This window comes from Spea bombifrons, chromosome 10, assembly GCF_027358695.1.
Source record: "Spea bombifrons isolate aSpeBom1 chromosome 10, aSpeBom1.2.pri, whole genome shotgun sequence".
In the NCBI taxonomy this organism is placed as follows: Eukaryota; Metazoa; Chordata; class Amphibia; order Anura; family Pelobatidae; genus Spea; species Spea bombifrons.
Window position 1 is genome coordinate 1456976 of NC_071096.1, and position 22355 is coordinate 1479330.

The 22355-nt window shown below is 45.9% G+C and overlaps 1 protein-coding gene across 3 annotated transcripts in view; it reads left to right on the forward strand.

The window, feature by feature from the left end:
- DENND2B (DENN domain containing 2B) overlaps positions 1 to 22355 on the forward strand; it is a 56989-nt gene that overhangs the window by 30244 nt on the left and 4390 nt on the right. For 2 of the 3 annotated variants that reach the window (XM_053449005.1, XM_053449004.1), the window contains exons 3-14: positions 3291 to 4493; positions 4633 to 4769; positions 9299 to 9447; positions 10519 to 10728; positions 12079 to 12175; positions 12753 to 12797; positions 13047 to 13231; positions 13317 to 13426; positions 13688 to 13757; positions 18175 to 18252; positions 20466 to 20606; positions 20837 to 20985. In XM_053449005.1, the coding sequence (XP_053304980.1) occupies positions 3291 to 4493; positions 4633 to 4769; positions 9299 to 9447; positions 10519 to 10728; positions 12079 to 12175; positions 12753 to 12797; positions 13047 to 13231; positions 13317 to 13426; positions 13688 to 13757; positions 18175 to 18252; positions 20466 to 20606; positions 20837 to 20985 (2574 nt within the window). The remainder of the gene's footprint in view (positions 1 to 3290; positions 4494 to 4632; positions 4770 to 9298; positions 9448 to 10518; positions 10729 to 12078; positions 12176 to 12752; positions 12798 to 13046; positions 13232 to 13316; positions 13427 to 13687; positions 13758 to 18174; positions 18253 to 20465; positions 20607 to 20836; positions 20986 to 22355) is intronic. The other variant, XM_053449006.1, reaches the window with a different exon arrangement.

Below are 22355 nucleotides of genomic sequence, written 5' to 3' on the forward strand. Positions count from 1 at the left end.
TTACCCCAAACTGCGGCCGTCGGACCGTCTCGCTGAGGTTTTGAGTTTACGTGAGAGGTTTAAGGCTTTGGACGTCGCAGAGAGCGAGACAGACAGCGAAGAGACGGACAGCGAAGAGACGGGGGATTCCGAGACGTTCTTTAGTTTGGTGGGAAAACAAAACATTTGGGAAATTTTACTTAACGACAACCAATCATTGGAACCAAGAGATATACTTACCCGTCCATCCACGGCCGCCCATCCGCACCCGTCCATCCGCCGACCATCCGTTAGCTGGGGGTCTTCATATAACTCTTGGGTGTCGAGCGACTCTGATCCACGACAACGACTGTTTGACGACCTGTTTAGTAGAGAAGTCCCTGATAATTGGCCTCATCCGACTCGCCGGTGATTATTACAGATACTTTCTGATATTTCCCAGCATTACTTGCAGCTGACGGAGGGGATCTCAAGACTCAGAGACCAGCCGGCTGCGCGTTTACCCGGCTCCGCCGCCAGGAGCTGAGGAAACCGTATTATTAGATCCTGAAAATTGCATTTAAATGACCCAACGTGCGCGGCTGGGAATTAAAACATTAACTCTGTCCCCTTGGATATAAAAGCAATCGTCGGGATACTGGAAGAGTCACCGTAATGTGCATTCCGCAATCATCCCAACCCATCCTGAAGGCTTCCTGTACCGCAGGCCGACCATCCAAAAACTCAGCGTATAATAACCGAGATAGATCGGGACTGGTAAATTAGAACTATTACGCAGTAACCACAACTCCTGCTTGAGTACAGGTGAATAGTAGGTGTTCAGTAGGGTTTCCATGAGGACGCGGACTACCAGTCACTCCTCAACAAGCGTCAGCTCTATGGGCTGTTAAAGCGTCTCCGGCTCATCTAGGAAGCTAACCATGGGTTTTTTGGGGGGAGAATTCCATGAATTGGGTCATTCAAGAAAAACAACAATAAATAAAGGAGCGGCAAGGGGTTGTCGCAGATCCTTACACGGAGAAGATGCCTCCTGCCTCCAGTATTTACCATATTAGCTCAGAAGCGGCTCCTTGTCGCAGACGTTCCTCGGCCCCGGCGAGGCAGCCTTCAGTCTGGCACCCCGTCAGGAGCCCGCCGTGGCCCGCGGCATCCGTCTGTTTGCACCCCATCAATTCACGTGGCAAAGCGCTCTATTCACTAAGGCGCTCTTGGCTCGCCTGGTGGTTTCTAACCCTTTCAGAACCAAAGCCTGGAGAGAGACGTGGTTTCTCCCCACGTCTTTTCTGCCCACACAGCCGGCCCCCACTGCGTCTCCCTCGTCTCACGTCCTAGACATGCCCCGGGGGCCGTTAATCTTTTAATAGAGATGCGTTTGAGGAGTTAAGTACCTGCGAAGTACGCTTTCTTGTGCTTAAGGCTTTTTAAGGCATTGTTATGCGCGGCCGGGAGGTTCGTGGAGCGCAGACCTGACCCGTTATGTGTCACAGCTGCTTTTTATTTCCCTCCAGAGGTTCTGACGATCTCTGCAAGGAACTGGCAGCTTCTTCCGAGAAAGAAGGGAATACAAGGAGTGTGCGGGTTACAATAGAACAAGTGGGCCATGTCTTCTAAACAAAGCTCCGAGGCACGCGTGGTACCCCCGCCACTACCCACCGAGACATGGGGCTTTGGGTGCTTTGCACAAAGGGGTCCCAAACTCCCACCAAAGCCCTAAACCCGGAGAATAGATCATAATATGGAATTTTAGTAGCTTTTCTATTGGACTTTATGTTTTTTTCACTTATTTTTATTCTCTGGGCATTGTGCCGACATAACGGAACGTAAAGGGTTAAAAGCACGTTTTATTTTAATGTACAGAAACGTTTTCCGTAGTCCCTGGTTATTAAAATGTTACGAGCGACACATCGTAACGCCGGCTCTGACCTCCTGGAGAGACGTCTGTCATAACCGTGAAGCGATGGCGGATTGTGAGAGTTGTAGTTTATCAAAGAGCGGGTCGCACCAGATTATTATTTTTTATAATTGATGTAGACCAAAAAAAAAACTGGGAAATTTGGTCTTAAATTGTTCCTTTTTGATGTTTTTGGAATTTTGGGCTTCCTGTTTGAAAGCTTTACGTGGCGTTTATAGAAATAGTCGCCTTCCCAATCTTTTTGGTCGTTGGGTTGAAAACGTTTGGCGGGTTCCAAAGTTCAAGCTTTAAATGCACCGAGGGAGCGCGAGATATTTGTTTTTTTTTAAATGGTTGCCATGGAAATAGGGTTATATATTTGTCTTTGACTTGAAAGCTAAAGATAACGTTTGGCGGACATTTCTGATAGCGTTCGGGAAATATTTATTCTGCATCGAATGTCTTCCATTTCTAGTTGGCCCTTCGTGTTCTTTACCATCAGAGTAGAAACGGCCCTTGATAATATGTAGCAATTTATAGATCACCTGATACAATCATCAAAATACTTTTATTTAACCTCAGATTCGGATAAATGTTTCATGCCTAGTCCAGCGATTAAGTTCTACGTCTTCTAGTTGGGGAAATCATGAAGGTAGATATTCTGGTGGCCTTCAAGGCAGGTTCTCCATGTCTAGAACCTGCTCATCAACAATGACAGGACAATCTATGGTGAAGTGTGACCACGGTTTCCTATAATATATATATATATATATATATATATACTTAGACATGGTCTATTTAAGGAGGTGATCAGTGAGGCTAGGTCTCATCAACCTTCCTGACCACATGGTCATCCGCATCTTCATGGGAATGGAGGTCTACCAAAAAGTAATAGTTCATCCTTAAATTGCCGTGGCATTAACATTCCTTTTGTCAGAATGAGGGATTCCGTCTGAATTGAGGACCAGAATTTGTTGACTCCGCTTTAATCCTCGTTCCTCCTCTTTTGTATTATTCTGCACACTTTGACCTTGTGCTTTGACCCCTGCTTTGCTCCAAAGTTAAACACTAACGCCGCTCCGTTTCCTGGGTCAATCACACGCGACCAGGACCCAAAATATTGATTGCCGTCCAACTTTTATTAAAGCCCTTCCAAAGTTCAGAGAGCCGCTTGCATTTAAGTAAATCCGGTAACGATTTATCTCCCTGCTACATGCAGCGAGTCCTCTGACGCTGGACATAAAGAAGGGACGTTAACGGGGATATCGCTAAGAAGCCAACATTTTAAAAGAAAGCCAATAATCAGACTGTGTTTATGTTTAGCGACTGAAGGGATCGGACTTTTGACTTGATGGAGTGCTAAATTTGACTTTTTTTAGGTGTTTTCATTTAATTTCTTTATCTTTTTTTTAATTTTCAGATCTCAGTCCGTGTCGCCGCCGCCTGTTTTGTCTCCGGTCCGAACACAGTCGTACCCCCTGAGCGACAGCGAAGAGTTCTGCAAAACCGGGAGGCTGCCCCATATACCCAGCACCAAGCTGGTTATTAAAGACTGGACGCTGAGAGGGTCAAACCTACCGGACCCCCGAGCCCGAGCGTCGGCCGCCGACTCTTCCAACCATCTCCTTAAGTCGGTCAGCGTCGCCTGTCTGGATAAAAGGCTGTCGGTGTTTAAAGGTCCCGGCCAAAAAGAAAATGCCCCGGAGAATAAGGACAGCGATGTGATTGGCAACTGGCAGCTCAGTAGGAGCGCGCTCTCTCTGGGGTCCGCTGCCAACCAGCGCAGCCGACCCCACAACAGGAACCCCGTGCGCTCCCAAGCTCTTGACATTAAGAGGAAGATTTCAGAATGGGAATGCAGAAGGGACTCCGCTCCCAGGCTCAGCTTGTTCGTGGACAAAGTCGACCAAGGAGACAAGTCTACCAGTGAAGGATGTCCCAGCATGCTGGCGTCGCCATGCAGTGAGAAGACGTTCGACTTCAAGGGATATCGGAGAATGAGCAGAACATTTTCGGATTGCTCCTACCCAGAGACAGAGGAGGAGGAGGCTTTGGATCGAGACTCGCTGCACAGGTTTGAAAGGAGGTCGAGTCGCACGGAACCGGCCAATGCGTTCATCAGAGGGCACTCGAGGAAAGAGTCTTCTGCTGTACTCAACAGAATCCAGAAGATCGAGCAGGCCTTGAAGGAGAATCCAGGGATGGGCCTCCCGCAGCTGCCGAGTAGTTGTTACAGCGTCGACACCGGGAGGAAAAGGTCTGTGACGTCGGGTACGCTTGACCTTCTTAATGACTCCGTGACTAGCAGTAAAAGTGGGAATGTAAATATTATAAGCGAGCCGGAGAATTTTATGGAAAAAAATGCCAAAACAAAACAAGGGAATATCTCAAACTCTAATGGTTCCGGCGCTGTTCCGGAGAGCCCCGGGGCCGAGGTCAATCCTGTCCCCAAACCCAAACGAACCTTTGAGTACGAAGCTGATAAAAGTCATAGAAACGCATCCAGCAGCGGGGCGCCATCTTCTCCCTCGCCCGTTTCCCCACCACCCCTTCCATCCACCCCGGCACCTCCAGTCACCAGGAGACCAAAGAAAGAGGGGCACCGGAAGGCATCCCAAAACAGGTAAAATATTCTCGACTGGTTACAATAATGCAGGAAACGGGGCCCCTGTGCCGCGGCGCACGTTCCTTCACCAGGAACCGTCTTAAGTTTTCCTATTAAGTCTCTTAATATTTGGATTTGTGTCCCCTTCTTTTTCTAGAAAGTCTCTAGAATTTGAGGATGCTTCGAGTGTCCGCTCCCTGTGCCCCCCATCACCTGTAGAAAACGGTACGGAGAAAAAGCACCGGTCTAGTTCTAAAAGCACTTTAGAAGATAACACTTATGAAGACATTGTAGGTAGGAGGCTGATCTATACCTGCGCATGCCGCATGCATATTAAAACTTCTAGGACTCATGCCTTTTATTATAAGAGGGAGGAGTAATCTTATTGGCTCTATGGCTTTGGCCAATCGGAATACTACTTGCTTTTTCAATATGGTCGCCGACCAAAAAAGCTTAGACAACAGCAAAAAAACAGATTTCTTCGGGGGGGGGGAAAGAAAAACCACAAAATGCACACAATTCCCAAATCTTTATGTAGATATTTAAACTTCCACAACTGTGCTTTTCCTTATAAATGGATCTAAAGTATTATTGGCCGTTTGATTTGTGCCTCGCATTAATTTAGGGTCCGATAAGATGTAAATAAGGCAGCTCCGTTAAATCCCATAAATTTATATTTTAAAATTGATTTCCCAGATATTCTAGAATAAAAAAAACAGCTATATCTGAAATGCGGGGGTTTTCTGGGATTGACCTGGCTTTAGAAGAGGATAATGAGAATTGTATTCTATTGCAAGATAAAAAGACCTTCATTTCCCTTATTTTAGAATAGAATTTTAGTTGTGAGATTTTGGATATCTCCATAAAGATACATTTTGAAAGAAAGTAGATGAAAAGGAAAAAAATACATATTCTGTGTTATTTTGGGGTAGATGTTTTAATTCTATCCGTTTCTGAATCTTTTTTTCCATTACTTTTTCTTTGTAGTCAAGAGAAAAATAAGAATAATATTATTAATAATAATAATTATTAATTCTAAGCGCTGAAAGATTTCTGTCACTAATTTTATATAAATGGCAGGCGTTTCGGGCGCCCAATGAGAGCCTCGACAACTGCCTTGGCTTCCTATTGGCTGAGAGACAGTCCGTCGGGACAGGATTGGCGGGTGTGACGCGTTTTTGTGTTACTATTTTCCTTCCTTATTTGGGGCGTTTGGCACCTGCTTAAATACTTCATTTTTCTAGTAAATAGTCATTAAAATAAATTGTTTGATTGGGCGTTTGAGATTCTCATCGACTGTCCATTTTCCGTTGTTGAAATAATGAAAAACAAAATATCAGTTTAATTCTGAAAGGTTTAGGGTGGGATCACCGGACAAATAAAATTTGGGGTCGGAAATCATAATTCCGGACACTTTCTCCTGGGAATCAGGAGATCTGGCCACACTACTGTCCCCCCGCCACGGACTGTGAAATAATAATAATAAAAAAAGGAAAATATAGATATTTTTACAAACATCAATTTGTCTTTAAATTAGAGCGGATTTCCTTGCGGAATTAAACAGAAATTAAACAGAAATCCGCATGCATTTGGGGCCCTTAGGTGCTATCCAGCCCGGAGCCCCCGTTTGAGTCTCAGTCGCCCCAGATTCCCATCTAAAGACGGATTTAAATGCTGGGCTGGAGATGTAATGGAAGAGCGCGTTCCGTATTAAAGCCTGCAGACAGCGTGATCTTTATAGGCAGGGTGGGTGAGGGGTGGGACTAGGTGGGGGAAAAAGGGTTCAGTTGTAGGTGGGGCAGATGACTAACCCCACCCAAAGCCACACCCACAAAATGCCTGGAGAGCAGCGTCTGTTGAGTAATGGGTTCTCTTGTATAACGGATCCTGTTACCCCGTCGCAGGTTACCCCGCCGATCCCGGGTGAGACGGTTCCGCAGCTTATTGCCCTCGAGATGGCGTTTTGTTTTTGCTGGAAGACGGCGGCCGCGGTAAAACTTGGCAGGAGCTGAGCTGCCGCTGGAAATTTGTTAGATGTATATTTTCCTTGCTCGGCTGTTTGGCTCGTATTCCAGCTACATGCACCGCAGCGTTTAACAGGAACAAGTCGTCGGCTGAGAGCGCCCGCCGGCGCGTTCCACTAAGCGGAAACGATTAGAGAGTTATTAGGATTAGATTATTATACGTGACTTTAAAGTACGTTTATTCCCCGTATTAAACTAAAAGAGATCCAAAGGGCTGACTCTACAGAGAATTCTGAGCTGAGAGTTAACGTACCGAGACCCATCCGGCCCCCCGTCTAGCCGCCCGTTTCTCCTGCTGTAAAGACTCAAACCTTAATCAGTCGTTGGTCTCGTCTTAGATTCAGGAGCCGTATGTCAATCCCATGCATGTTTAATCCCCTCACTGTATTACCCTCTACCACTTCTGCTGGGAGGCTGTTCCACGTATCTACCACCCTCTCAGTAAAGTAAACCTCCCTTCTGTTCCATCTCAGTCTCTGATCCTCTAGTGTTGGATTCCGGTCTCGTGTTGTAACTTTTCTCCTGCTTTGAAATAAATTTCCCTTCTGTCTTTTGTTAATCCTCTTTATTATTTAAGTGTCTCTCCCCACCCCCTCTCTCTCTCTTCTCTGCCCGTCTTCTCTCTCTCTTTTCTCTCCTCCAAGCTATCTCCATCTAAGTGTTTTTTTAATCATTTTACCCAATGACCTTTTTTTGTGACCCCAAGTGGTCGGGGTGAAGTCCCAACAGAGGAGACGGAGAGCGTTACTCCTTATCACAGCGAACTGGGCGTCTCGGGGGGTTTTCTGATTAAACAGATTTGGGAAATAGAAGCACAAAAGGGTTTTATCCGCCGACGGCGAGAACTGTCAGAATAAAGCAAAGATGCGTAAAACGACACAATCATTCACGTAAGAAGAAGAAAAATAACGATTATTCATCTTTTTCCTCCCCTGACATTGTGACCTAAACGGGAAAAAGTGTGGTTTATTCCCAAAATGGAGAGGTTTATATAAAAAAAAAAAACCAGTGTAGTCATCTCTTCTCACAAGTCACGTGGCTGTAAAGCAGCTTGAGCCGCGATCGAGCCAAACGCCCGCAGATCTCGCAGTTGCTCAATCACAGGTTTATTCTGTGGCGGCGCGGGGCGAGAGCGCTTGCTGAAAGCTTTATCGCAATTCCCGTTTCACACTTTATTTTTTTTTCTCTCGAGCCGTTTTTTTGGATGAATCATGCTTTTTAATCCGTGGTGAAATGTTCTGGTCTTTATCTACGTACGTAGATCGGCATTAATCAGGTAGAACGCGTCGGAGCCGTTACCTGTAACCTGATCTCGCCACAAACCCAAGTCTTTCAAGAAAGTCAGATTTTTATTAATGCTTCTGGAATCCCCAAAACCCTGCATTCCATAAACTTCATTCTAGAATGTTTCAGAATCGTATCGGATAAAATTAGAACCAGAAAGGATGGAGACAAACGATATCCACATGTAGAATGTATCCCGAGCCAATAAGTCACCGTATCTGTCCGGTCTTGTTGCAGAAGTTGTTGCTCAATCTAAGAAATGCTACTTCCTCTTGAAAAAAATACAATTTTGTGAATTTATAAGACGCAAGGGGTTAAAATATTACAAATAGTACCACGAGCGTCTCTGCAGATCCCACCACGCAGCGGCTGCAGCTTATACCCGCAACGTGCATTACAGTTCAAAAGTTTGGGGTCACTCAGCTGTTTTCATGGAAACCAGAAGATTTCTGTCTGTAACATAATTACAAAAGGGGTTCTAACAATCAATTATCCTTTTAAACTTAAACTTGAATCAGCGAACACAACGTGCCATTGGAACACGGGAGTGATGGGAGTGATAAAGGGCCATTGGAACACAGGAGTGATGGGAGTGATAAAGGGCCATTGGAACACAGGAGTGATGGGAGTGATAAAGGGCCATTGGAACACAGGAGTGATGGGAGTGATAAATGGCCTCTGTACGCCTATGAAGAGATTCCATTTTCAGCTACAATAGTCATTTACGACATTAACCCTGTCTGCACTGGATTTCTTATCCTTTTTTATGTTATTTTAATGGACAAAATTTCCTTTTGTTTCTTTCAAAGTGACCCCAAACTTTTGAGCTATGTGTATATTGGTGAAGAATTGCACATCCTGCATGTTATTACCCGGAATATTTTTTACCAAAATTTGTTGATCACAGCACCATTTTGCATTCGGATTCCCCTCCCCCATGGTTTCTAACTACCCCACTTCCCATGGTCCCACCAGTAGATCCGGGGGTAATTATTACTAATGTTACACAGGACTTTCCTTCTGCAAAAAAAAATTAAGGAGCATTTTTGGTATAAATAAAAATAAATAAATAAATAAATAATGCAAAACAAAAACTGGAGATTCTGTAAAACAGCCAAGAAACCTGACCCCCCCTTCCATTAAATTAATTAAAAATGAAACTTTTTCAAGAAAATAACCAGCCTGCGGCTCGGGAGGGGTTAACATGCTTTATTTTACGAGAATACTGTACTAGATATTTGAACGTTTACCCAGCTGGTAACTCTCAGTAGCGGGGCTCGGGAATTTTTTTCTTGTCTGGAGTGCATGTATGCGTTAGAAAAAAAAAAAAAGAAAAAAAGTAAAAAAAAGTAAAAAAAAAAAAAAACCCCGATCGTCGAAATCCTTGCCAGATTCCAGCTGCGGAGCGGAGAATGAGTCACGCTGGAATCTGAGGAGATTTGGAGCTCTTGACGAGTTCACATGATTTTATTCCTTCTAAACCAGTATCTGCTTCTCCTTCTTCCTAAAAACAAGGCGAATCGCCCAAGGAAAACCCCTACGAAGATGTGGACCTGAAAGGACGACATTCGGGTCGAAAGACCCAGCCGTCGGCCGACGTCTCTTTGGAACCGGCAAACAGGATGTGGCGGCTGCACGACAGGAAGTACACGACACCTACGCAGGTAGACCCTCATGTTTTATGATCCCTCCGTTAGCCTTCAGTGAGTCGAGGGAAACGAGGACAAAGCAGAGGATTTAGACCCCGGCCGTAGATACCCGTTACCGACCCAAAGACTCATTATTACTTTAAAACTCTATGTTTTTTTAAATGTTTTCATTTTCTTTACTTAAATGGCCTCTAACTTGGTCCGTCCTGAAACTTTCACTAACAATCAGAACGTTATAAAATTAAACTGGGAATTAAAAATAGAAACTCTTGCGACATTTTTGTTGCAAATCCAATTATTGCATGAAAAACAAATTTCCTGAATTCTACAAGATTTATAGTGATTCTTTGCCAGTGAATAAAGTGTTTGCGCCGACAGCTGATTAGCATTTTGTCCTCACTTAAAAGTTATACTAAGCCATTTTTTAAGGGAATTTTTTTTTAAAAAATGAGAGATAAGCTTTTCTAAAACATAGTAAAATAATGGCCAATGGTTCATTATCAGAAATACACCACTGTTCAAAAGTTTGGGGTGACATCCATTTTCTTGTTTTTGAAAGAAAAGCAGATTTTGTCCTTTAAAATAACATGAAGTAGATCAGAAATCCAGCGCAGATGGGGTTAATGTTGTAAATGACTATTGTAGCTGGAAACGGCTGTTTTTTAATGGAATCTCTTCATTGGCGTACAGAGGCCCTTTATCACTCCCATCACTCCTGTGTTCCAATGGCCCTTTATCACTCCCATCACTCCTGTGTCCCAATGGCCCTTTATCACTCCCATCACTCCTGTGTTCCAACGGCCCTTTATCACTCCCATCACTCCTGTGTCCCAATGGCCCTTTATCACTCCCATCACTCCTGTGTCCCAATGGCCACTATTCCAAGTTTAAGTTTAAAAGGCTAATTGATGGTTAGAAAACCCTTTTGTAATGAAAACAACGAGTGACCCCAAACTTTTGACCGGTATTGTACATTTACACAAACTGACGGATAGAGGTCACCCACGCCTGGTGCCACAAAGCTTTAGAATCAATAAAATGTAACTCTTTCTTAACTCAAGTTTGTTGGTGTGTTTATTTCCGAAGACGCCCTCTAAAGCCAGCAGCCAGTCGCTAAGGATCGGAAGTGCCCCTGAGCGCAAACACCGCGTGCCCCGGCTTCCTAAACGCCACAGCCACGATGACATGCTGCTCCTCGCCCAGCTCGCCATACCGCCTTCACCCTCCAGCCTCAACGAGGACAGTCTAAGCACAACCAGCGGCCTCCTGGCCCGGCGGGCACGGCGGATCCCCAAGGTAAGCCGTTCCTTAATGATTAAATGGGGGATTCGAAGCAGTGGAGAGGATACTGAATGCGGTATATCATCGATATATCCTGTGAGCTGCGCGGCCCTCACCTGCGGTGTTAGTCTCTGTAACTCGTTTTATTATATTTTTATGTTAACATTGAAAATGTAGCATTTTTATTACAGCAGACCTTTTTTATATTCGACTGGAACTCCATACTTTGTAAACCTGAATACAATCTGTTACTTAAGCTGCGATCTTTAGCACTGAAAGGGTTAAATAGGTAATTTCCAGTTTTATAAAGGGGTTTTATTCACACACATTACATAATCGGCGCTATCCTATTTCAGTCTGCAACTAGAAACCCAGAACCCGCCGGCAGATCGGCCCCCATTCGGCCCCCCGTCCAGTCTGCCTGTTTTTCCTGCTGTAAAGACTCAAACCTTGATCGGTCGTTGGTCTCGTTTACCCTTAATGACCGAACGAGATCAAAGCCCTCCGCGCGCTCGCTTACAGACGGGACCTGCTAATTGCTGCGCCCGGGGCCCTTTAAACAAAGGAAACAAAATATCTAAACACGGTGCTTCCCGGCGCGGTGCCTGCGAGTGATAACCCTGCCGGTCCGACGCAGAAATCAAACGGTCGCAGAAGTGCTGACAAGCAGGAGACTTTCATCTGTAAAGCTTTCCAGCGCTCGGCTTCCTCTGCCGCGGAGCGATCCCCGCGCGCCGTTACAAAGCAGCCGGGTAAAATCTTTGGTCTGTCCTGCTTATCGAGCTCTTCCTGATCCACTTAGGAAACTTTTTTTTAGGCTGCGGTTGTTCCATGAGCTAAAAAAACGCGCCGCGGTCACACGTGTTACAAATCGTCCAGCGGGGGTCTGAAACCGTCCCGCTCCCCCCTCTCCATTCCGGGATTCTGGCGCGGAATTGCATCGGGAGCCCATAATTCCTTCAAATGTAACCATTTCATGCAACTTTGTTTCTTTACCATTTAACCCCTTCAGGACAATGGGCGGTCCCTAAACCCATTGAAAACAATGCATTTTGAGCCCGTACATGTACGGGGTTTGTCATTAAGGGGTTAAAAAAAACCAAAAACAAACGGCAAGGTCAATAAAAATGAAATGACTATTTTACTTTAAAATGTGGATTTTTCTGTAATGTAGGAAAAACTCAACTCAACAAGAGGAAAGATCTTCATGCGATTTTAGGGTATTTTATGTTTTTTTTTATAAGTTCGATCCAAAAATCAAAGAAGACCGTGTTTCGGAAGTCATCAAACCGGTCCAAGAGCCAGTTTGTAAGCGGCAGGGGCTGCGCCAGATGACGTTAAACCGCATTTCCTTTCCCCCCGCAGCTTGTACAAAGAATAAATTCCATCTACAGCGCAAAACGAGGCAAGAAGAGACTCAAAAAGCTGTCTATGACCAACCTGGAGACCGCGTCTTTGCGAGGTACGTTGACGGCATAACTCAGAGAGCGTCTTCCCCGGATTCTTATCGGAACTCTTACTCTGTAACCGGTTGGGTTAGAGGAGAGGAGACGAGTTACCAGATGTCACCGTAGAGAGCGCTTGTTACGGAGGTCATTCGAGGACAATGTCGGCAGTGGGTGGCCAGCAGGTGACCCTCCTGCTGCTGCGATGGCTCCCTGCCTGTTGGCCCCTCTGGACTGGTAGACAATGTCTGCCCAGTTTCCTCCGCTCCTTCGAGGGCAAACTAAACCAATATTATCCAAAGTCTCCATATTCACCAATCCTGCTCTGTTTCCAGTGACAGCTATCGCTATTTGTAACAATTATAATTTGATTCTTTTCCGTTATTATTTGTGGCCGGGCTGCCTGCTTCACCCTAATCCCGAAACGCTCAGAAATACAATTAACAACTTTATGGATTTATTTTTTTTTAAATTGGGAAATTTACACATTATGGGATTTTACGAAACTATTTCTGTTGCATTTTCTGTTGCATTCTAGAACTTTTATTATACGTTTTAACTTAAAATCATTTATTTATCATATTTTTCCCGCAGACGATAACAGTGAGAGTGAAAGCGACTCGGATGACAGATTTAAAGGTACGGTTTGTCTCTGTCCAATCAGTGTGCAGATATCGCCTGGATACTGGGGACGCTGATACATTTTAACCCATATTTTAGACACTTTTAGGCTCAGGAATTCAACATTTTATGACATGATTTAGTCATTTGTGGGGTTTCCTAACCTCTAGAGAGCCGGTAAAGGGGGCAGCGGTGACCTTTACTCACTGAGTGACAGCGAAAGCTTCATGAAATGCGATATGCGAGTGTTTGTTGCATTCTCCGCAGCGCATACCCAGCGCCTCGTCCATATTCAGTCCGTGCTGAAGACGGCGCCGAGTTACCGCACCCTGGAGCTGGAGCTCATTGAGTGGCAGGAACGGGAACTCTTTGAGTATTTCGTCGTGGTGTCCATGAAGAAAAAGCCTTCCAAAAACGCGTACTCGCCTGAGGTCACCTACCAGTTCCCGAAGGTATGCTTCGGCTCGTATCGATGCGGTGAAACGCGTTACCCCGCTGCTATCATTCTCATTTCTCACGACGCTCCTCTGTTTGCAGCTAGAGAGGCCGACCAAGCAGGTCCGGGAAGCCGAGGAACGTCTGAAGGCCATTCCCCAGTTCTGTTTCCCCGACGCCCGCGACTGGCTGCCTGTGTCTGAGTATAACAGGTATAGGACTTGGATGTTCCTTTTCCTCCCCGATTTCCCTCCTGCGCTCCGGCTGCTGCTTCCACGAGGCCGGCCAAAGAATGAAAATATTTGAGAAAGTAGCTGCCAACGGCATGCGGCGAGGATAACGACTGTAACTCGGCAAGCGGCCATTATCTGGAGGGCAGGGGGTTAATAGCCGGCTGTAGGAAGTGCCCCTCGGTAATAGGGATTATAGGCATTATAGTGCTTTGTGTTTTACAATCCTCTCTTTTCTTTCAGCGAGACCTTCTCTTTCATGTTAACCGGAGAAGATGGCAGCAGGCGGTTTGGATATTGCCGACGGCTGCTGGTAAGGCAGGAAGAAGGTGACGTCTCTCTGACTTCCTAAAGTTTGTAGCTACTGAGGGTTAACTCGATCCACGTGGAGTTGGTTCTGGTTGAGGGACTCGTGGGTAGATCAGGAAATGTCCACTCCATGTCGCGGCGCAAGAAATGCCGCCTGCGCCTTCACACAACATGCCACAGACACTTTGGGTGGAAATACTGCATTTTATGTAAAGTTTCTGAGAGGCAGAAAGCGGGGTTTTCTGCCGTATTAAGAATAATGGTGACAGTTTTCGCTCACTTGGACTCGAGTTGTGGTTAGAGGCGCGGTTTGGTTCCCATCTAGATTCTCATTCATTTTGTTGGACAATATTTGCCTTCAATTAACTCTTTAATGTGAGATCTCTCAGACCGTTGATAACTGCCCTTTTAAACACATTATGTGTCGCCTAATCCTCAGTCTCACGACTTAATGAAGTTCCCTTCAGCGGGAAGTCCCCAAATCCCAGAGCTCCGTACCCGGATAATTCATGCGTCTGATAATTCATGCGTCTGATAATTCATGCGTCTGATAATTCATGCGTTTGATAATTCTGCCGCTAAGACACAAAGTAACCAGTTAATCAGGCTCGGGGCAGATGTGTGAGATTCGGGTAATTACTCTTTCTAGCATTCTATTCACTTTCCTCTGCACTTAGAGGTCGGGGTATCGACCTCTTTATGTTCAAATTTACCCAAAAATTCCAGGCAAACGTCATCTCGTTGCAGCAGAATCGCTCCTAATAAATATAAACTTTTTGCTCCTTATTTCTTATTTAATGGGCTAAATATTCATTGGGCTGACCTATAGCAGGCTTTAGTTGCCTGTTGTGTTAAGGGCCGCTCAGGAAGAGCCCCGGGGGTTCCCGTGAAGACATAATTGACTCAATCAGCTCTGTCGCATTCCATTCAGAAATGATCAGTGAATAAGCAGCGTTCTGATTGGCTGGAGTGCCCAGAATTCCCACACAATCCCAGCCGCACAGCCTGTTATCTGCAGAACGATTGGTTGTCAGAGTCACCTGCAGCCATATGCCTGGAACATAATCTGCCCCTGCTCACCGTATGCCCGTGGCCTCTGATTTCAGAAGGTGTGTGGGGGATGATGGGAGTTGTAGTGCATAGTGGCGTACCTGCTTCTACACGCGCGGAATGTCCGCGGAGTGTTTTAAGGAGTGTTTTGTTCTGTAATACAGACTGAATCTCTGTATAAATAAGTTCTTCTTTATATGTTTGTATGGCGGGAGCGTGAATGAGCGTGCATGTGTGTGAATGAGCGTGAATGTGTGTGCACAGCTGTGCAGAAATACCGCCGGTCGCATTCACACGAACAAGCCGGTGCTCGTCGCTGCGCGGTAATCACTGAACTTCCAGAACAATCTAGGTGAACAGTTCACGGTCTGAACTCTGTCGCTCCAAACAAAAGGAAAGCAAGTTTAATGTTTAAAGGAAAAAGTGCTGATGCTGCATCTCATGCAGGGCTGGCGAGGGGGGCAGGGACGGGAATTGCCCCCGGGACTGCTCTCATTTGAACATTCAGGGGCCACTGCCAGAAACCTTTTTTTTGTGTATTTGTAATTATATGCAGCGTTTACACTATGTCTGGATTATTTACATGATCCTTTTATGGGGTCCATATTCTATGTAGCCCCATTTTCCACAGAATTATTTTGTATCCCAAATCAGTTCCAATGTAATGTGTTAATGGGCCGTTAATGGATTCCTGCCCTCCTGTGACATCATCACCTGCCCCCATATGCAAATAATGCAATTCCTCTAATCTAACATTAAACCCCCCCCGGGGGGCAAAAGACCTCAGGATGACCGCTAACCACCATCAGAGGTCCGCATCTCCAGACCGTAATCCCACTTTAAACCAATTTATTTGTTTTGTAACATTTTTTGCATCGCGTGTTACTATGACGACGCAACTTTACATAAATCACGGGGTTTCGCAAACGGCAGAATGTCAAATATTTGTATTTCTGTCACTGGCTATAAATATTATATTCAGATTATTTCGTTTTAATAAATTATCCTTTTAGAAAAGTCAGCTCCGGTTCTTGAGCCAAACTCAGTCATTTTTGATCGAATTTGCAGGTTGTCATAACAACGGAGAAGTAGTTTAGCATTATTTACTTTTGTGTTTATTTTAGGAGGCTCCATGTTTTCAAAACGATGGTCCTAGCTAATAGTGCGCATGCTTTATAACGGGGGGGGGGGGGTATTAACCCTTTCCAAGGGGTGGGGCACAGGCAGGAATAGGGTGGCATTATCAGCCAAATTTTGAATTGTTCATCATTTTTGCTGGGCGCATGTAATTGTCACATGACAGGAAAGCAGGCCCTGATAGGCTGTTGCCATACAAACGGAAAACAAGTATATATATATATATATATACCGTATATGTTAATGATTAGAATAATATGGCAGATTTTGCTGAGAAATTGCAAATAATGATTTTTTATCGTGGAGCAAAACCTTTTAAAAACCTACCCCAGCCCTCCATTATTCTATGTGTAGTTTTTCCTCCCCGTTAGCACAGTAAGGGTGCGGGCTGCAGCCGTGGAGCGCTTTCGCCTGACCCAGGAATTTCATGCTTTTGCTGGCAGATCAGTAACGTTGCTTTTTTTTTTTCCTGGTGGGTTTCCAAGCCCCCCTGGCCCGCGCTCGGCATTCCTTCACATTCGACACAATGGAGTTTTAACCGAAATCCAACATATTTGATTTAATCGCCGATGCCGGCCGTCTCCCCTTCCTAATAAGGACAAAAAAAAAAAGATTAACCCCGTTTCTGGGACGCGGATATTAAGGAAGTTACTTTATTTTACCGTTTCCTCGTAGCCTCAAACGCGAGCACCTGTCTGTCCGCCCGGGGCCGAAAACTGTCATTACCCGGGCGGGGGGGGGTCAGGGGGGGCATTTCATGTTTATATTACCCTAGGAGAGGATTCCTTACAGATACGGCCGCCAAAACCAAACCACATCTCGGAATATCCAAGACGATCAAATATTTCATTATTTCATTTCTAAAAATAAAAAAGTTTCAAAAGTTATAATTCGCCCCTCCCCCTATTTTATGATAATGTATATATTTTATGCTTATACATATTATTATATATATTATATACGGTATATGGAAATATATATCATGTATAGAATGGTAAAAGATGAATAAAGTGAGAGATCTACGAAACATAATTATAGTCATAGAGGGTAATATTGTATGGCTTGTTACCATTACAATACCATTCTGAGAGGGTGGTGGATAAGCGGAGCAGCCTCCCAGCAGAAGTGGTAGAGGGTGATACAGTGAGGGGATTAAACATGCATGGGATAGACATACGGCTCCTGAATCTAAGACGAGACCAACGACTGATTAAGGTTTGAGTCTTTACAGCAGGAGAAACGGGCGACTAGACGGGGGGCCGGCTGGGGCTAAAATTTCTAATTATTTTTTACATAAAAAAGTAATTTGCCTTTTATGGTCGGAGTACCGAAGACATTTATCGTAGAAACTGAGCCTAAACTCCCTGTTTTTCTTAGTGTAATAAAGTAAATGTAATTAATATTAATGAAATAATGACAGTAATTAGAATATATTATTATCGAGAATCGAAGGTTTTTATTGAAAATTTAAGGCAATAATGCAGCTTTTTAGCACAAATTTGATGCCCGCCCACCCGAGACGCGTTTCACCTAATAATTTGACGTTTAAACGGCGGAAAATATCTGTTCTCGCCCCACGCGGACCACCCGCTGAGCAAAAAATACCAAAAAAATGAGCTTTGAATTGAATGCGAGTTGATCTGTGTTAACGGTAATGTCAGCAACGAGGTTTCTAACCCAAAATTATAGAGCAGAGCCCAAAAATTACAGGGTGCTGAACCACCGCGGCGTTATAAGTAACGGGGGCCGGCCGGGCCGCTCTTACATACACAGCTTAATAGAAATGGAAACCGGACTCGGCGGCCAAGATGTTTCTTCTGGCAGAATAATATCTGGAATATTTCCACCTCTATGTGAAGCCGCTGCGGCTCCGCGGGGCCGACGGGTTCCGTATGATGATTAACGGCCTCTGAAGAGTTAATGTTTGCATTGGCTTCATCATCCCGTATAGAATGCGCTTCCTAATCCATCCGTGGGGGGGGTGGGGGGTGTTTCCAATAAATCAAATCCTATACCGTGGCGGAGTCCTAATCAGTCGTTGGTCTCGTCTTAGATTCAGGAGCCGTATGTCTATCCCATGCATGTTTAATACCCTCACTGTATTACCCTCTACCACTTCTGCTGGGAGGCTGTTCCACTTATCTACCATCCTCTCAGTAAACTAAACCGTCCTTTTAAAAGCCTCTGACCCCCTTGATTTGGATTCTGACCTCACTACTTTTTATTTCTCACAGCCGAGCGGAAAAGGCCCCCGTCTGCCCGAAGTCTACTGCGTGATCAGTCGGCTTGGCTGCTTTGATTTGTTTTCCAAGGTAAGATTTGTGTTCGTTTGCAGTGATTTCTTTAATCCGTCACCCACCGGGTTACTCAGTACTGGCCATGTCAGGGTTTAACAGCCTTAAGAATGTCTAAACACGCTGCTCTACATCAGGAAACTATTGAATTCCTTGGTCTTACTGCCCACTGGGACTTTTTTGCCGATGATGTTTTATAGGTACCAAGCTCTGCCATTAAGCAATAAACACGAGAGGTGATCCCAGATACCACGTGATAACAAAAAAATGGTGAGCGCCGTGGAAAAATAGTAACACATTAAAAAAAACAAAAAAAAAAACATTGGGACACAGGAGTGATGGGAGTGATAAAGGGCCATTGGAACACAGGAGTGATGGGAGTGATAAAGGGCCATTGGAACACAGGAGTGATGGGAGTGATAAAGGGCCATTGGAACACAGGAGTGATGGGAGTGATAAAGGGCTGTTGGAACACAGGAGTGATGGGAGTGATAAAGGGCCATTGGAGCACAGGAGTGATGGGAGTGATAAAGGGCCAATGGAACCCAGGAGTGATGGGAGTGATAAAGGGCCATTGGGACACAGGAGTGATGGGAGTGATAAAGGGCCATTGGAGCACAGGAGTGATGGGAGTGATAAAGGGCCATTGGAACACAGGAGTGATGGGAGTGATAAAGGGCCATTGGAACACAGGAGTGATGGGAGTGATAAAGGGCTGTTGGAACACAGGAGTGATGGGAGTGATAAAGGGCCATTGGAACACAGGAGTGATGGGAGTGATAAAGGGCCTCTGTACGGCTATGAAGAGATTCCATTAAAAATCAGCCGTTTCCGGCTACAATAGTCATTTACAGCATTAACCCCGTCTGCACTGGATTTCTGATCCACTTCATGTTATTTTAATGGACAAAATCTGCTTTTCTTTCAAAAACGAGATTTCTAACTGACCCCAAACTTTTGATAGGAAACGTGTATTTAATACCCAAAGGAAAAGGTTTTCTCGGTTAACCCTTTCATTAAAATTCCTCCTAAAAGTCTTTATTGTATCCAAAGTAAGACAAACACTTGATAACTTGTAGCAAATCCTGTGTCGTTGAGAAGTCGCCGGGTGGCAACAATGTTAATATTTTCCCGTCTCAATGCAAACTTCACCAAAAAAAAACATTTTTTGGCACAAATTCTATGCAACTCCCCAGCATGCTTTGCACCGATGTCCCCCGGTGAGGTCGCCCTTTGCCCCGTTCCGAGTCCCTGACCCTTTTTTCGTTCTCCGCGGGGAGGAATCCTTAATGAACACAAAGAGAAGTCATCGCTTTTTGAGGCAGGCGACGCCAAGAGAAACCCGCGGAGAAACCTCGGGACTGGTTTACGATCTCGTGGATCGCTGGCGCTGGTGTTAAATGCCCCCCCCCCCGGTTATAAGCGATTTAACGCCGGCCTTCAGCTCGTTTTCTTTCTTTATTGCGTTATTTGCCGGCCGTGGTGGGAAAGCAGAGCTGCGGCTTTATTTGTTTTGGCCGAGGCTGGAAGAGGAAAGCAGTCTCTGGAATATTAAAGGGGGCCGTCTGCCCTCCCGCCAGCTTATCCCCTGATTCTTCCTTAAGAATGCGAGGAGGGACCGGAGGTGAATGAGCGGGGGCAGCTTCCCGGGGCAGGGGGCCGGAGGGGGCCGGAGACAGGACCGCGGTGTACAGCTGGGGGTGGGTCGGGGCATTCTGCGGGGCGTTAGTGTCGCGATTGCGCAATAGTTCCAGGGGTGCATCACTTTGTACCCAAAAGGATTGGCTTCTGGGCAAATATTATTATTATTATTATTATTAATACCCTCTCTGCTAATAATCATCTAATAGTTGTGTTTTCCCCCTTTTTTGGGGTGTTAGTGGTGTATTTTGTATTTCTGTAAGTCGGGGTGTTGGCCGCAGTAGTCTGAGGATGGAGTACGCAGGAGATCGTCCGTCTCACCCCCAAATGCCACAAGTGTCAAGGGCAAAGTGCACGTAGAAAGACACCCTCACTGTATTACCCTCACTTCTGCCGGGAAGCTGTTCCACTTCTCTACCACACCTCTCACTAATCTTCCGCTCCATTTACCCATGAACCTTGAATCGTTCCCCTAGATCCTAAGAAGGGCCGTTTGAGTTTGTTTTTATACCCCAGGGCCCTCGGGGGAGATTCGGGGGAGATTTCTGGGCACGGAGTTACCCCTGTAATGTTCTCTCCCTTGTTCTCAGATCCTGGACGAGGTGGAGAGGAGGCGCGGGATCTCCGCCGCTCTCGTGTACCCGTTTATGAGGAGTTTGATGGAATCGCCGTTCCCAGCCCCTGGAAAAACCATCCGGGTGAAGACCTTCCTGCCTGGCGCAGGCAATGAGGTAGGGTCATCCGTGACAACGAGGGGCATCCCTGACAATCGGGGGCATCTCTGACAATCGGGGGCATCTCTGACAATCGGGGGCATCTCTGACAACGAGGGGCATCTTCGACAATGAGGGGCATCTCCGACAACGAGGGGCATCTCTGACAATCAGGGGCATCTCTGACAATCAGGGGCATCTTTCCAAAACTAGCCCCTCGATAATATCGTCCGGATTCTCCCCCCCAGGTGATCGAGCTGCGGAGGCCCATGGATTCCCGCCTGGAGCACGTGGACTTCGAGTGCCTGTTCAGATGCCTCAGCGTCCGGCAGATCATCCGGATCTTCGCCTCCCTGCTGCTAGAGAGACGCGTCATCTTCGTGGCCGAAAAGCTAAGGTCAGGGCCGGCGAGTCGCTTCTTCTTTATCACTAGGAGGGAAGGAGCCGTCCTCCTGCGCTGACTTCTGGCGCTTCTGTTACGGAGGAAACATTGTTCTTGTTTCTGTTACAATGTAGCAAGCGAATTATGTGAGCTAATTAATGAATGATTTTAACGAGCATGCGCCATCACACATACAAGCGAAACCGTAACAAGGGGCTCTGAAAACGGGTTAGATGTAGCACTTTCTGGTACGGAGAGACTTTAGAGGTTAAAAACCTTGTGTTGAGTTGCGACGTATACGTCACGTGAGGATTTCTGTAGAAGTAGTCACAAAAAGCAGCTTTCTGTGTTAACTCCCATTACGATGCGTTTGAGAGGGTAGTAGATTAGTGGAACAGCCTCCCAGCAGAGGTGGTAGAGGGTAATACAGTGAGGGTATTAAACATGCATGGGATAGACATACGGCTCCTGAATCTAAGACGAGACGAACGACTGATTAAGGTTTGAGTCTTTACAGCAGGAGAGACTGGTGACTAGACGGGGGCCGGATGGGGGCCGATCTGTCGGCAGCTTCTGTGTTTCTATAATTTTAAATATTTCGCCCCAAATCGGGCTGCAGCGACCTGTTAACCCCCTGTAACTTGTGAAATTGTAACAGTGCGAGGGTCTCCAGGCGTCAGATCGCGTTGTTTTCTCTTGCTGGGGTAACTTCGGACCCGAGCTCTGCGGGGGGTGTAAGCGGGGGGTATAAGCGGGGGGGGGGAGGATAATAGTTGTCTTTGGCAGGTCGTTGAGATCCCGGTTTATCTGCGATCTCCCCGGCAGGAACTCTCGGGAAGTTTTACTGAGCCGGTGATTTCATCTGCTTTTATTATCCTGGCGGGGAGTCGGAGCGACGCGGAATGTCTCAAAAACCCTTTTATTACAAGAAATACCTCCACGGAGAGACGGGGGGGGGACCACACTTCTACCCCTTAGCCTATTGTGCAATTGTCTTTAGGGGGCACATGGAGCTACCCTGGGGCGGGTGGAGTTGCCCCGGGGCAGATGGGGGTGCCCAGGGGCGGGTAGGGGTGCCCTGGGGCAGGTCCTTGGGTCACGTCGGATGTGGCTCAGATTTTAAAGGGACAGAAACTCCTTGAGCGCTCGTTCAGAGCTTCGGGATTTCCGTGATGAGCAAAATCAGAAAGTTTTCTTTACTGTTGATGGCTTTTTATATACAATAAAAAAATAACAATAAAACAATAACAATAAAAGAATAACAAAAACAATAAAACAATAACAATAAAACAATAACAATAAAGCAGTAGAGCGCGCACGCACAGGTTTGGGAGCCCCCCGTTATGTGACCGCACTATAATCCGGCCGTGGAGTCGCTTTGTGGA